General features: G+C 41.9%; 1 protein-coding gene across 1 annotated transcript in view; it reads right to left on the reverse strand.

Moving 5' to 3' along the window:
- Positions 1 to 1,570: 1,570 nt before the first annotated feature.
- Positions 1,571 to 13,692, reverse strand: part of DNAH14 (dynein axonemal heavy chain 14) — a 238,257-nt gene continuing 226,135 nt past the window's right edge. Inside the window, exons 78-82 of the mRNA XM_056853367.1 lie at positions 11,090 to 11,202; positions 9,742 to 9,875; positions 7,523 to 7,680; positions 2,935 to 3,081; positions 1,571 to 1,783 (exon numbers count right to left, since the gene is read on the reverse strand). Coding sequence (XP_056709345.1) covers positions 1,571 to 1,783; positions 2,935 to 3,081; positions 7,523 to 7,680; positions 9,742 to 9,875; positions 11,090 to 11,202 — 765 coding nt within the window. The remainder of the gene's footprint in view (positions 1,784 to 2,934; positions 3,082 to 7,522; positions 7,681 to 9,741; positions 9,876 to 11,089; positions 11,203 to 13,692) is intronic.

Here is a 13,692-nt window from a genome sequence, read left to right on the forward strand (position 1 = left end):
GCATTGCATGGAGGGATTGCCATCCGGCATGCTAACATTTTGTTTTCCTCAAGGATGTTGTTAGGCATCATACCAGGACATTATGTAGGATGGAAGATCAGAACAGCATAGTTCATATATTCCTGTCCAGTACATCCACCCTGCTTGATCAGCAAATACCACCTATTAATGGCCAGTGCACATAAGTGGAAGGAAGAAAGGAGGGGTCGAGCCGGGATGTGTTTTAGCCTATGGCTGACCTGTTGTGTGCCCTATGAATCATATTTTTTATTTTATTTTTGCTACCTTAGTTACTGTACAAAATAATAGTTTAATTGTACTTTGGAAATGAGCATGTAGTAGAGCTCTTCTGGAAATGATCATGACAGCTTCCTTCATAGTATTGTTTGGTTTTGTTACTTCTGAACGATCCTTCAAAACCTCTATAATTATTTAGGTAAAGAAAATGTACTACTGCATAACCATTTTAAACATACCACTATTTTTAAATGATTTACTTTAAAGGATTTTTTTTAAATGCCTACATTTGTTTGGCAGCAGTGGTTCCTGGCTAAGTTTGTCGTGTTCATTAGTGCATTTTAAATATGTAGAATATAAACTTTTGATTGAACTTCTTAAAAAATAACTTGTTTAATTAAAATACTATTCAAAAATGGTTTTCTTGCAGATCCAATTATTTACCATACTGTTGCTTGTGTCTTTGAGAAACACTGATCATTTGTTGGCCATGAATTGAATGTTTGCTACCAGTTTATACAAGTAGCTCTGGTAGAGTATCTGAGGGTTAGGTGCTTGAGAGATACTTGTCTCTGTGCAGGCTTTGGCTCAGGCTTTCAGGGCTGTCTCTGTCAGGAATAAGTGAACAAATAGTTGACAAGGTCCTTTGCAGGATTTCTGTGTCCCAGCAAAAGAAAATCTGCAGGGATCATGCTATGAAGTATATTCATATTTGAAAATACTTGATGCATGTTCAGCAGTATATGTATGTATAGTAAAAAGTTAAAATAAATCTCTGATTATATATGAATGGGTCTGTTGCCATATATGATTCATGACATCACAGCCCTAAAGGATAAAAGCAACAAGTTAGTTTTAAAGGTGGGTGTGTGATATCGGGAAGTGTGATGTTCCGTAACCCTGAATTTCCACCACTGAAATTTTAAGGAACACTTGCGTAGGAGCTGGAAAATGGTTCAGAAAAGGACAACTAAAATTATAAGCACATTCCTTATAAAGGCATGGGGACTTTATGCTAGAGAACAGAAGGGTATGCTTATGTTTCTGTGTACCAACTGAACTTCTAAGTAGTTTTTGTCATAATATTACTCTGCAATTAAGGATTTTACCACCACAAGGGAATCTGAAACAGATTTGAGAAGGGGGAAGGGTGAGCAGGGATTGTAATATTACAATCGTCTGCTGCTAAATAAGATGATAAATGATGAGATGAAAAGATAAAGCAGCAAGAAAATGTATATATTTGAATTGTAATACCATACGTAAAAAGAGTTTACATAAGTCATCAAGCTGCCGAAAGCTAAATATTTTGGGGGGCTTTCTTTAACATTTCTCAGTCATCTAATTGGCATAGTAATGCTACACCTCTTGTTATCCAGTGGCTGGGAGTTAGCTGAGTTGGTAGATTGACTGAGGTTACAAAATTAGATGATATGCCTGTAGTGGACAGTATTCCAGATCTCTGAGGTGTCTGGTATAATGGACATTCATAAAGTAGAAACATGACTTCATCCTCTAGGTAACAAAAACTTGGATGGGAAGCAATCTAAAAAATAATAATAATTGATGAGTTAAAAACACTGTAATTACTGCATTATAAGTACATCATTATAAGTCGGCTGCGACTTGATGGCACTTTACATACAAATAAGTACATCATGCTCAGTGTAAGGCCTAGTGAAAGAGCAGCGCAGAAAGCATTCATGTATTTACATACAACCAAGGTATGAAAAGCATTTATAGCAGAGCACAAGCCCTGTTTTCTTTTTTTGTGTGGAAAGAATTGTATGGAATGGGTTATTGCGAATATGAGGTTCTGCATAAAATGTCCATGTCAAAAGTGGTGCAGCAGTGTGGCTGATCTTCCACCATGGGCTTGCAGCATCAACCTGTTAAAAGTGTCTGCTTCATAGATTTCATTTCTAGCACATAACAAAGGGTAGATGCACTATCAGACACCAGGGACTACAGAGCCTTTTAACTCTTTCCCCTGTATCTGAAATGGCTCTGTGCAGCTAATATTTGTCCTTGGAGCAAACAATTGCTCAGGGCTACTTCAGTGAATGTAAGGACGCAAGTGAGAACTATTTGTCTCCTCACCAGGGAAGTTGGTGGGGAGCAGGGACAGTAATAATGAAAACTGAACTGAAACTAGGCATATATTGGAGGTACTCAAATAGCATCTTCAAGCTACGTTCACACACAATTATTTTCCACTTACTATTGTACAAGAATGTCCCTTAGCAACTGTCATTATATAATTACAACTTATGTATGCTTTTACCATGTTAATACATATAAGAATATAACTTGCAACCCTTACTTGGGTTTGAATAAAAGGCAGAGGGGAAATTCAGTAGTGCACAAGATAGCAAAACGATAGTGTGGTGTAGTGATCAGAATGTCAGGCTAGGATCTGGGAGGCCCACATTGAAATACCTGCTGTTCAATGGAAGCTTTTGGGGTGACCTTAGACCAGTCATGCACTCTCAAACTAACCTACCTCAGGGTCGTGAGGATAAAACAAAGTGGAGGAGAAAGGATGTAAGCCACTTAAGGGAGAAAGGTGAAATATAAATGAAGTAAATAAAGTCTTAATTTGTTTAAGTAGCTGGCGTGCCAAAAATTGTATTATTATTCAGTTGTATCATCCACTGGTATCCACTCAGTTCTTGTTAAGATGAAATATGTAGTCACCTGTTGTGGTAAAAAAAGTATGTCTGGTAGTGGGTAAAATCTTGTGTGCATGTCAGGGTCTTCCAATACTTCCTGAGTGGGACTCCAGCATGCACCATCTATGTATAATCCAAAAATTATAACCCCTGTTTTTGGTGCAGAAGACTCCTGCAAGCAACAACAGAAAAAAATGTCATGCGTTGATGAGATATTTTACATATTTATGTGGAGGCACAGACATCCACAAGTGAGGACCCAGTGCAAAACAGCCCAGCTGTCTTAATTGTCCCTGACCTGGATTGCCCAGGCTAGCCTTATCTTGTCAGATCTCAGCAGGATCAACCCTGGCAAATATTTGGATAGGGACCTCCAAGGAATACCAGGGTCGTGATGTGGAGGCAGGCAAATCACCTCTTGCCTTGAAAGCCCCACCAGGGGTTGCCATAAGTCATGTATCACTTGACGGCAAAAAAAATCTTAATTTCAGTAACCAAACCCCACCACTAGAAGGAGAACTGTTCAGTCATAAACACTTGTTCTGATCTAACAAAATGTGAGCTCAAGGAAGGCATGTTGAATAGCAAATACATATACAAAAGAAAAACATGGTTCTCTGAAGCAAGGGCATCTTCAGCTGTGGGTTGTTTTCCATTGTTCCATCTGGGGAGGCAGGACCTAATTTATTTCAATTTCCTGTCTCCCTTGGTGGGAAAACAGCCTGCAGGACCCAGTTCCGTCCTGCCTCTGAGGGGAGTGCAGGTTTCTGCGCACAGCTCTGTGCCTTAAATAGTTTAGGGGAATGTTTTGTTTGTCCACCCTACCTCTTCATTCCTTTTCCGTGTACCTAATCCTATATCTACCCTCCCGCTGTGTCCCAACCTCCTTACCAGTTTCCCCAGCCCTTCCCTGATGTCTCTGTCTCTCCCAAGAACCTCCTCGGAGATTCCTCCTCGGACGCCATCTTGCCGAGAGAGGACGATCTCCTCTCGGTCGAGGATTTTCAAAAGGAGGGGCTGGTCCAATCCGCCCACAGTGACAATGGCTCTCCCAACGGCCGCAATAGTGGCCCCTTAGGGAAAAAACTCCAGAAGGTATCCCCTGGAGACTATTTGGAACACCCAGTTGTCTGGGTTGGAAGAGGCCCAAATGTTGCTGAAATGTTGAAGTCTCCCCCCCCCCACTCCCAGTAGAATGGCGTCATTGGGGGTTGTTTCTGGGGAACTTGTCCCCTTTCTCTGACATGGGGTGTTGTCCCTGCCTTTGGAACTTTCCTCCTTTCTGAAAGGACCTGCTGTTACTCCAGGAACCTTTCCTATACTCCGATATGTATCTTGGAGGGACCTTTGAGGAACGAAAGGAAGGGTAGTTAGATGGTCTGTTATCCTTTCTGACTTGTCTTGGGAGAGCCTGTTTCTTATCTCTGGCCTCTACCAGAATTTTATCAAGTTTGTCCCCGAACAGTTTCCCCTCCTAAACAGGACAGGACATAAGGATGGCCTTGGATCTGAAATCCGCTTGCCAGACTCAGCCAGACGAGTCTCTGAACTCAGAGCCCTTTCCATTAGTAAAGGCCTTTGTGTATTTCACAAAGATAAGGTGGTTCTAACACCGGATCCCACCTTCCGCCCAAAGGTCAATTCTCATTTCCACAGAACCCAGGAAATTAGCCTTCCTTCTTTCTGCCCAAAGCCTACTTGCCCTAAAGAGAAATCATAGCATTCACTAGACTTACGCAGGGCCATCCGCCTGCTCATATCCTGGACAGCGGAGTTCAGACAAACGGACTATATGTTTATAGCAGTTTCCAACCCTAACAAGGGAAAAAGAATATCATCCGCAGCAATCAGCTACACGCTCAAGCAATGTATAGTCGAGGCCTACAGAGCCAGTAAGGTTCCCGTTCCAGATGGCATCACAGCTCACTCCTTACGCAGCGCAGCCACCTCAGCGGCTTTCAAAAGACAAGCCCCGATCAACGAGATATGTCGGGCCGCCACCTGGTCGTCAGTCTCTACCTTCATTAAACATTACAGGATTAACACCTGGTCTTCTGCTCAAGCAGCATTTGGCCGCAGGGTTCTACAACACGTGGTGGAGGAAGGTTCGTAACCCACCCATATGGGAGCTCTTGAAGGTCCCACAGCTCAAGATGCCCTTGCCTCAGAGGAGAATGGAGCCTTGATTATTTACCGTGAGGGCTCCTTCTCTTCTGTGGCGAAGGGCATCTTGCCCACCCGGGCGAAGATTCAAATAGACGACATGAACCATAAAGTCTAGAACCTTCCGACAGCCATTTCCAAAATACTGTACATCCTTAACCCAAGGCCGTACAACAAAGACCTAGTCAAGAACATTCAGATTGCCTTAGGTCCTAATAGTCGTTGTCATTGTTAATGTTGATGTTATTGTTAATGTTAACGTTATTTGTTGATATAAGTTCTACTGCATCAGTCCTGTCCAAATAGCTAGGCAAGACTGTAACTGGGTCCTGCAGGCTGTTTTCCCGCCAAGGCAGACAGGAAATTGAAAAAATGTAGGTCCTGCCTCCCCGGATGGAGCAATGGAAAACAACCCACAGCTCAAGGCGCCCTTCGCCTCAGAAGAGAAGGAGCCCTAACGGTAACTAATCAAGGTTCCATTTACATAAAAGTTTAAAGGGGCTTGGGCAAAAATCCCAGTTTTTGAATATCCATGGCAACCAAGCATTGCCAAACTTGGCTCTCGGTAGAGAATTACCAGTTCTATGAGAGGCCTGAACTCTGAACAACAGCAGATGATAATAGGAGCTAAAATGTCATTATTCTCATTTTTCACAGGGAAAGACAGTAGCAAAGTCAGGTCAGCAGACACTTGTCATGCTATTGTCCAGTGGTTCTCAGCTGGTGGTACAGGTATCATTGGTAGGACTTAGAAACAGTCTAGGTGGCACACAAGATTTCCATAGCAATTTCTAAGAATTTGCTCTCAATGCCTATGTCCAACTGCAAGTGTAACATGCCAACTCCTGGTGACCCTGTCTTTAGGCATGCTATTAATAACCATAGGCACTCAATGTTTCTCCTATTCCTCGCGCCCCGCCAACCAGCAGATATCTGGTGGGCTGCTTCCTGCTGACCCTACCAGGGATTAACCATGGTGTTTCTGCAGTTTATTCTGTTATTTAAAATGTAAATGATAAATATAATAACAGAATGTCTATAAACATACAGGGCTTTCACACATGCCGAATAATGCACTTTCAATGCACAGTGCAGTTGGATTGTACTGTGTGAAATGGCAAAATCTACTTGTAAACAATAATTAAAGTGGATTGAAAGTGGATTCAGTATGTGTGAAAGCGCCCATAGAAATGTCCTTGGAAAAGTGGGCTTTTTGTTTCTATCCTTGGGGGGGCAAGGTGCATGCTTTCTGATAGAGTACTGGAGGGACATAAGATACTAAAGACTGAGAACCCCTTGATATAGTCCACATTAATAGCAGCTGTACCGGCAAACAAATTTAGAGGATAGGGTAGTCATAGTAACCTGAGGACCTAGGCCTTTCAATGAGTGTAGTGTACATCAATATTACAACACTGGCAAAATCAACATCACCAGAAAGGGAACAGTGACATAAAACCATTACCTGTGCAGAAATGTGTGGAGTATTTGTGATGAAGCACTGTTGGGGCATTGGGGCATTTTGACATTTACAAAATCAGCAGTAGTGTCATATTCTAGATATGAGACATTTAATAGTAAATGTTTATTAAGGTGGTTTAGCTGGCCATCACAGAGGAATGGACTTGCTTTATATGTGAAACATATGACACTGCAGTGTGTGCATCTGTTTGGGTACATAGTACAATTAATGTTATATCTGAACATTAAAACACACTTAACTGAAATGTTATTTTATTAATTCTCGTAGGTTATCCGGGCTGTGTAACCGTGGTCTTGGTATTTTCTTTCCTGACATTTCGCCAGCAGCTGTGGCAGGCATCTTCAGAGGAGTAACACTGAAGGACAGTGTGTCTCTGTCCTTCAGACACTGTCCTTCAGTGTTACTCCTCTGAAGATGCCTGCCACAGCTGCTGGCGAAACATCAGGAAAGAAAATACCAAGACCATGGTTACACAGCCCAGATAACCTACGAGAACCAATGAACTCTGACCGTGAAAGCCTTCGACAATATTTTTTATTTTATTAAGCCTAACTATTATGAGTAAATTCTGCTACCACTGTATGGATGGATGGAAAGATGCTAGTCCAATAAAAAATGTGAAGAATTTTGGTAGATTGTAAAAGCCTTCCTTCCAGCAACTCTTTGGTAAGGAGTCGTTCATCTGCATGGGGTTCCGGATGACCATTTGAGACACCCCCTATATTTATTTAGCAACCTTCCTATGTATTTGAAGTACCTCACATACATTCCCAGTAATGTTTACACTTACCCTGTATTTGTAGCCAGTATTATTATCCCCATATTATGGAGGGGAATGGGGAGGCTGATACTAAGAGTATCTTGGCCTACAGCCCCCTGAGGCTGACCTATGACTTGACCCAGGCTCTTCCAGTCCAAAACTGATGCCCTATAACCATTATGCTACACCAACTCTTTGTTTTCTTACCTGAAAAGCTTTGTGTAATATATATTCATTTCTCTTGAAACCTCTAAGATCCTGTTCTTTATTCTGAGTAAATGGAAGAACTTTATGCGCAAAAGTAAGGCAATCTACCGATATTTCATTCAACCTAGCATAATTCTGAAGAACAGCAGTAAGAAATCCTGCAGAGATAAAAAGTCACACATCAGCGCTATGGCATGTGTTGGAACAGGGGATATGGGACTAGCCAGGGGAAAGCTTGGTAATGGGTCTTCCATTCCTAGGTCCAGTTTAGCAATCACACTTTTAAGAATTTAGCTGTACCTGACCTTAAATTATGTGAGTAGCAGTTTACCTACACGATTTAAGGTCAAATACAGCTAAATTCTTAAAAGTGTGATTGCTAAACTGGACCTAGGAATGGAAGACCCATTACCAAGCTTTCCCCTGGCTAGTCTCCACAATGAAAAGAATGAGCAGCAATTCCTAATTGTGACATCACTTGCCATCAACTTAATAATCCAGTTATTAAATTAGTGAATTATAAAATGTGTTTTTGATTATATAGGGTATGAATAAACATAGCTGAAAATAGCAGCCTGCTTATCTTTCTCCTCCCAGCCTACATAATAAATAAAAATGTGACAGGAAAGCATGCTACAAGTTTCCTCAGCCCCAAACGGGTGTTATAGAACTAAAGTGTGGTGATGTTATTTCTCACATTTTTATTATAAGATTTTAAAGGGGAGAAGAGAACAAAAAGTTGCAGAACTGCTAGCAGCCATCCATCTTTCATAATGTCTTGTGCTACTTACAGCCAACCTCATTACATATACAATTTGTGTATATATTCTGATAGCAAAGTCGGACAAATCTGAGGATACTTAAATCCAGTGACTAGAGCTGATAATGGGCAAGACCGATCTTTCTACAAACCTGAAAAGGTCCCCAGGTTTGCAGAAAAATCTGAATTCTAAAAAATACATTGGGGAGTTTAAAAAATCTGAAAATGATAAAAGGAGCACTTGTAGCTTTAAGCAACAGATTCCCTCAGTGGCAGTTGCTAAGCAACCACACATTCCAGGCTTGGTTCTGTCAGTAAAAGGCAGGGGGAAGTGACAGCCCTTTCTAGGCCAATTTTAGCTTTGAAGGAAGACTCATTGGGGCCAGGCATGGCTAGGGATGCCAGATACAGGCTGGGATATTCCTGGAGATTTTGTGGTTGAATTTGAGGAAGCCAGGGTTTGGGGAGGGGACAGGCCTCAGTTGGAAATAATGCCATAAAATCCACCCTCCAGAGCAGCCATTTTTTTCCAGGGAGACATATCTCTATCGTCTGGAATTAAGTTGTAATTCAGGGTGATCTCTACAACTCAACTACATCTGGCTGCTTGGTAGTGTTCAACAGCTGACACCCCATGAAAGCCAGGGTCATGTAGCTGTTAGAGTGGTGTCTGGGAGACTCAGGTTCGAATCCCCATCTTGCTGTGGAATCTCACTGGGTGATTTTTGACCAGACACATACTTTCAGCCTAACCTACCTCACAGGGTTGTTGTGTGGATAAAAAGGAGAGGAGACTAATGTAAGCTGCTTTGTCCCCACTGTGGAGAAAGGTGGGGTAAAAATGAAGTAAATAAATAATAAATATAGCTGAAGATGGAAGGTAGATAAAAGGTAGGTTATGGAATGGCTGAAGACAAGAGAATGAGGCAGGGAAAGTGGAGAGGATATAGGGGTTGTCATGGGGAGGGAAAGAAAATAGTGTGGAGAAGGGGATACAGGGGAATGTGAGGTTCTCTACCCAGTGGCTGACACTACACAATTGGGCCACAGTTTTCCTAAGCTGCCTGGGGGGAGAGGGAAAACTTAAGGGAGAGAGGCAGATAAAGATAGGTTGGCTGTTGGGTAGGGATAGGGTTACCAACTCCAGGTTAGGAAATGTATTGTTGGGTGGCCACAGCACCTGTACTTTTCTCTGGATTGTAGACAGGGTAATCTCATTGTTTATCAACCACAAACTGCTTAAAACAACATACCTAAATACAGTACATGCCCCATACTATCTTTAAACAATGGCAGCTGTAACCTCTTTGCACATGGCTGTTCCCCCTCTAGTATTTTGCATACTAGTAGTAAAAGGAAAAACAAAAACAAACCCACACATTTCAGTAAGCATAATAGAACCAGTGCAGAAAAGTTAAAATAAGGGTGCAGATAAACAATTGCCTGTGGAATTCTGTACCTTGTGGGAAAAAGAAACCTGGAAGCCAAAAACGACAGGGGTGTCCCTGATTGCTGTCACTAAAGGAGTCAGGGTCTTCATCAGGCTTAAGCAGTGTTCTTGTTTGCCTCTGAAGCATCACTAAATAGTTATGTCTGTTCAAAACACAGTAAATCCTTAAGTATATCACATTTCAAAGCTGCCAGCTCACTCCTGAATAATAGGGTGTTGAATCATTTTTAATGGCCAAACTAATAAGGCAATAACATGAATGTCCATTTATTGTATCAAATAAGGTTATAACCACTACAAAAACATAAATATTCAAAGAAATACATTACACAAAAGTAACATGTGATGTAAGCTGGTGCTGGCCAAATAAAGTTCAGATCTTTAGAGAATAGGACTTTATAGTAAGAAATGTGTCTTTTAGAGTGTCTGGCACGCATTAGATTTTTGTGGATTGCCTCACCCATCCTGAGAGAAGATGGGGCTAGCTTACTAACAGCTTTCACCATAGAGGAGAGCTCTCACCTCTTATACCCAGCTAGCTTGGAAAAGTGGGCACAGCTAGAAGGGTGGAGAAATGGGTGGGCTGAGACATCACCTGGTATCCTAATGCTGTCATGCTCATTCCTGATGTCACCTGGAGTAAAAATTATGACAGGAGGAGTGGCTCTGAGCAGGTACAATGACTCATGGATTAGTGCTGGCATCCCACCAAAGAATGTGTCTGGTTCTGCAGCCAAGGTCACATCCCCTGTCAGCCCAAGGTAGAGAGGAAAAGGTGCAGCTGGAGATTGTGTGAAAGTCTGCCCTGATCTGACAGGCTACAAAAAGAAAACAAAGCTCTTCCTCTCTCAAAATGTTCCCATCCCTACCTGGAGGATGCTGGAAGCAGGGAAAGGGGAGTTAAACAGATGGGGGGAAATGGCCAAAGCTAGCAGAAAGGGTCAGTTTGAAGATGCTCAGTTAAGATATTGCTCCTTGTCACAAGGCAGTGTTTGCCTGGGAGGCTTAGGACTCTTCTTCAGTGGAGAAGTGGATTAGCAAACTGGCCCCACCTCTTATCCACATGGGAAGAGCAATCCATGAAGGACTGACAATCTCTTTTTGCCTATAAAGGAAAGACAGGATTTCAAGCATAAAATTATTTTATAATATACATTTGACTTGAAAGAGGTATTTGCCTGTACAGGATATATTGTGTTCATTGTCTTTAATTGGATTTCAATAGAAGGTATAATAAACGTTACGTTAAAAATTATTGCACTACCTTTATCATTGTAAACCTATTCTCTTTAAACCAAAGTTCCTGATATTTATAGACTTTGCTGACTTCTCAATATTTAATTAGTTTGTGTTTTACCTTGCCTCCATACAGGTGATTACTCGATCAGCCCACTTAGCAAAGAAATTTAGTCGCAGAATGAGGTCCTCTATCCAGGATCCCAGAGGTTTACATGACGCATAAGAATGTTGCTGTTGTGTAATGGCAGATAAAATACAATCTCGTTAAAAAAAAATCAAGATTGACATAATTTATTGGCTGTTCCTAAGTACTATGTACAGTTACAAGCAGACAGCTTGCAAGCAGCATGCCAGTCTGGTTGGTGAGAGGCAGCAAAGTAAAGCATGGCTACGTATTAGACTGTGGGCACCTTTTCAGTCCATTGCTCTTCTAAAATGCTGTTGGTTTAGAAATTCTGTTCTCTCTCAGCACTTTCAGGTTCTTTCAGTCTAGCTTTTGATAAGGGTTCACGACTGAAAAAGCCTGAGGCACCCTATGCCAGAAGATGGATAGGGAGAATACAACCGTGTCAATTCTGATGGATCATTGGGGGCTCTCAGTACTGTTGACCAGGGTATCCTTCCAAAAAGCCCTGCAGGAATGGGACTGGTTGGTACTTTATGTTTGAGGCTCTGCTCAAGGGACAGCTCCAAAAAGTGATGCTGGACAATTTCTGCCCCCCCACATAATCTCTCACATATTTGGTCCTTCATACTGTTCCCATCTACTACTGGGGAAGTTCATTTAAATATTTAGGGTATCAACAATATGTCGATGACACACTACTCTGTTTTTCTCCCCAAACTGTAGGAAGCTGACAAAGTTGTGATCTGACTGCAATAATGGAAAGGATGTAGTGAACAAGCTCAATCTTAGTTGAAATACAATGGCAGTTCTATTTGGTTGGTGCTTCAGCTAGTTTGGGAAATGGGATAAACATGTTTTGGTGGGGCTGCAGTGCTTCCATTATGCATCAGGTAGCCAGCTTGGGAGTGCTCCATCTGGATGCTCAGATCCCATCACTCCATCTGGATGCTCAGATCATAACAGTGACTAAAAGCATCTTTTATATCAGTTTAGGCTAATGTGTAAACTCTGGGCTGCTGAACCAGAAAAAAAGGCTTAGCTTGCTAAACTATTTATTCAAATGTTTATACTTCACTTTTCCCTTGTGGCTCAAGGCAGTTTACAATTCTACATTAAAACCACCCATACTAAAATGAAGCCTCATTAAGCCCCACCCCCATTTAGCCATGCTCTAGTAATATCTGGATGATACTACTGAGCCCTGCTTTACATGGGGCTGAAAGGTGTGGACAGATTACCAAATGAAGCCCATAAGATGAAGCATATAATATTTCTACAACTGCGTTTGTTGCCTATTCATTTTTAGGCCCAATTCAAAGTGATGAAGTTGGTCTTTAAAGCCTAAAAACATTATAGGACTGGACTAGCTTAAAATCATCTGTGCTATATACTATACTTGCTACATACATCGTCGGATCAACATCTGGAGCCCTGTTATGTGTATTTTGCTGTATGAGGAATGACAAGCTGGGGCACCTCATAGAGACATTTCTGCACTACATGTATAGAATTCCCACTTTCCCCAGGGGACATCAGCCCATCATATTTTCCCCTTCTGTGGTGTGGGCGCTTGCTACTCCATGTGGGCAGGTGGCTGGCTTGGGGTGTTTGTGGGGTGGGGGGAATGCTGGGGCCCATGCCAGCAATGGCAGGTGCTTCTCGGGGACGTGGACCCATTAAGTGTGTGTGTGCTGCTGACAGCAAGCCAGCATCCCTGGCCACACCCCTTAGTGTCCCTGGGCTCTGATGGGCACTGGGCTTGTCCCCTGTGCCTGGCGGCCCGATTAGTTCTGCCTGCCCTGTCTGTCACGGCCCCATTGCCTCGGCACCTCCAAGGAACACCGTGGCATGGTTGCTGGGGACTTTGATGCTGTTGCGGCCACTGAAAGCCAGCTATTGACACTTATTTCCTGCCAGTCTCCATGTGAACAAACCTTACAGGGAGTGGACTAGCAGCTCCATAGTTATGCTGCGGTCAGCTGCCATGGCACAGGTGCACCTAAGGATTGCTCAGTTAGTTGCTTAAGGCCCCTCAGCCTTTTACAGTGTCTCCTAGTGGCTACAAGGGCTTGGTTTTTCCCTTCTGCCCCCCTCCTTTCTGACTATCTTTATGATTTCACTTCTATTGAGTGAATTTGACAAGCTTGCTGTACATTAATTTATTAATGGTTGTTTAATTGGTCATTTTTATTTTAATCATTTATTTGTTAGCTGCTTTAAAAAATTTAAATACATACATACACACACGCACAATATCTTCAGTATTTTTCCCCTATTACTCTTTATTGTTTTTGCTGGCTCTCATTACTTTTTTAGAATGGTCTACAAACTTTTAACTTGGCCCCATTTTGATGATACAGAGTGTGTCTGAGTCACCCTGCACTTCCACATGTCTATCAGCAACCCACAATTTAAAAGCTGTTCCACAACGTTTTGATTTTAACCATCAATACTAAGCAATTCTAGAAGATTTTTTTTGATAGCACAATCTCCTTAAAACAAATTATAATTACTTAGCTAATGTAGTTGGGATGTCAGGATACTCTAGAGAAAACAATTATATATAAACAGAAATATAAGGTGCCAGAACATTA

The sequence above is a fragment of the Euleptes europaea genome, chromosome 7 (assembly GCF_029931775.1).
Source record: "Euleptes europaea isolate rEulEur1 chromosome 7, rEulEur1.hap1, whole genome shotgun sequence".
Taxonomy (NCBI): domain Eukaryota; kingdom Metazoa; phylum Chordata; class Lepidosauria; order Squamata; family Sphaerodactylidae; genus Euleptes; species Euleptes europaea.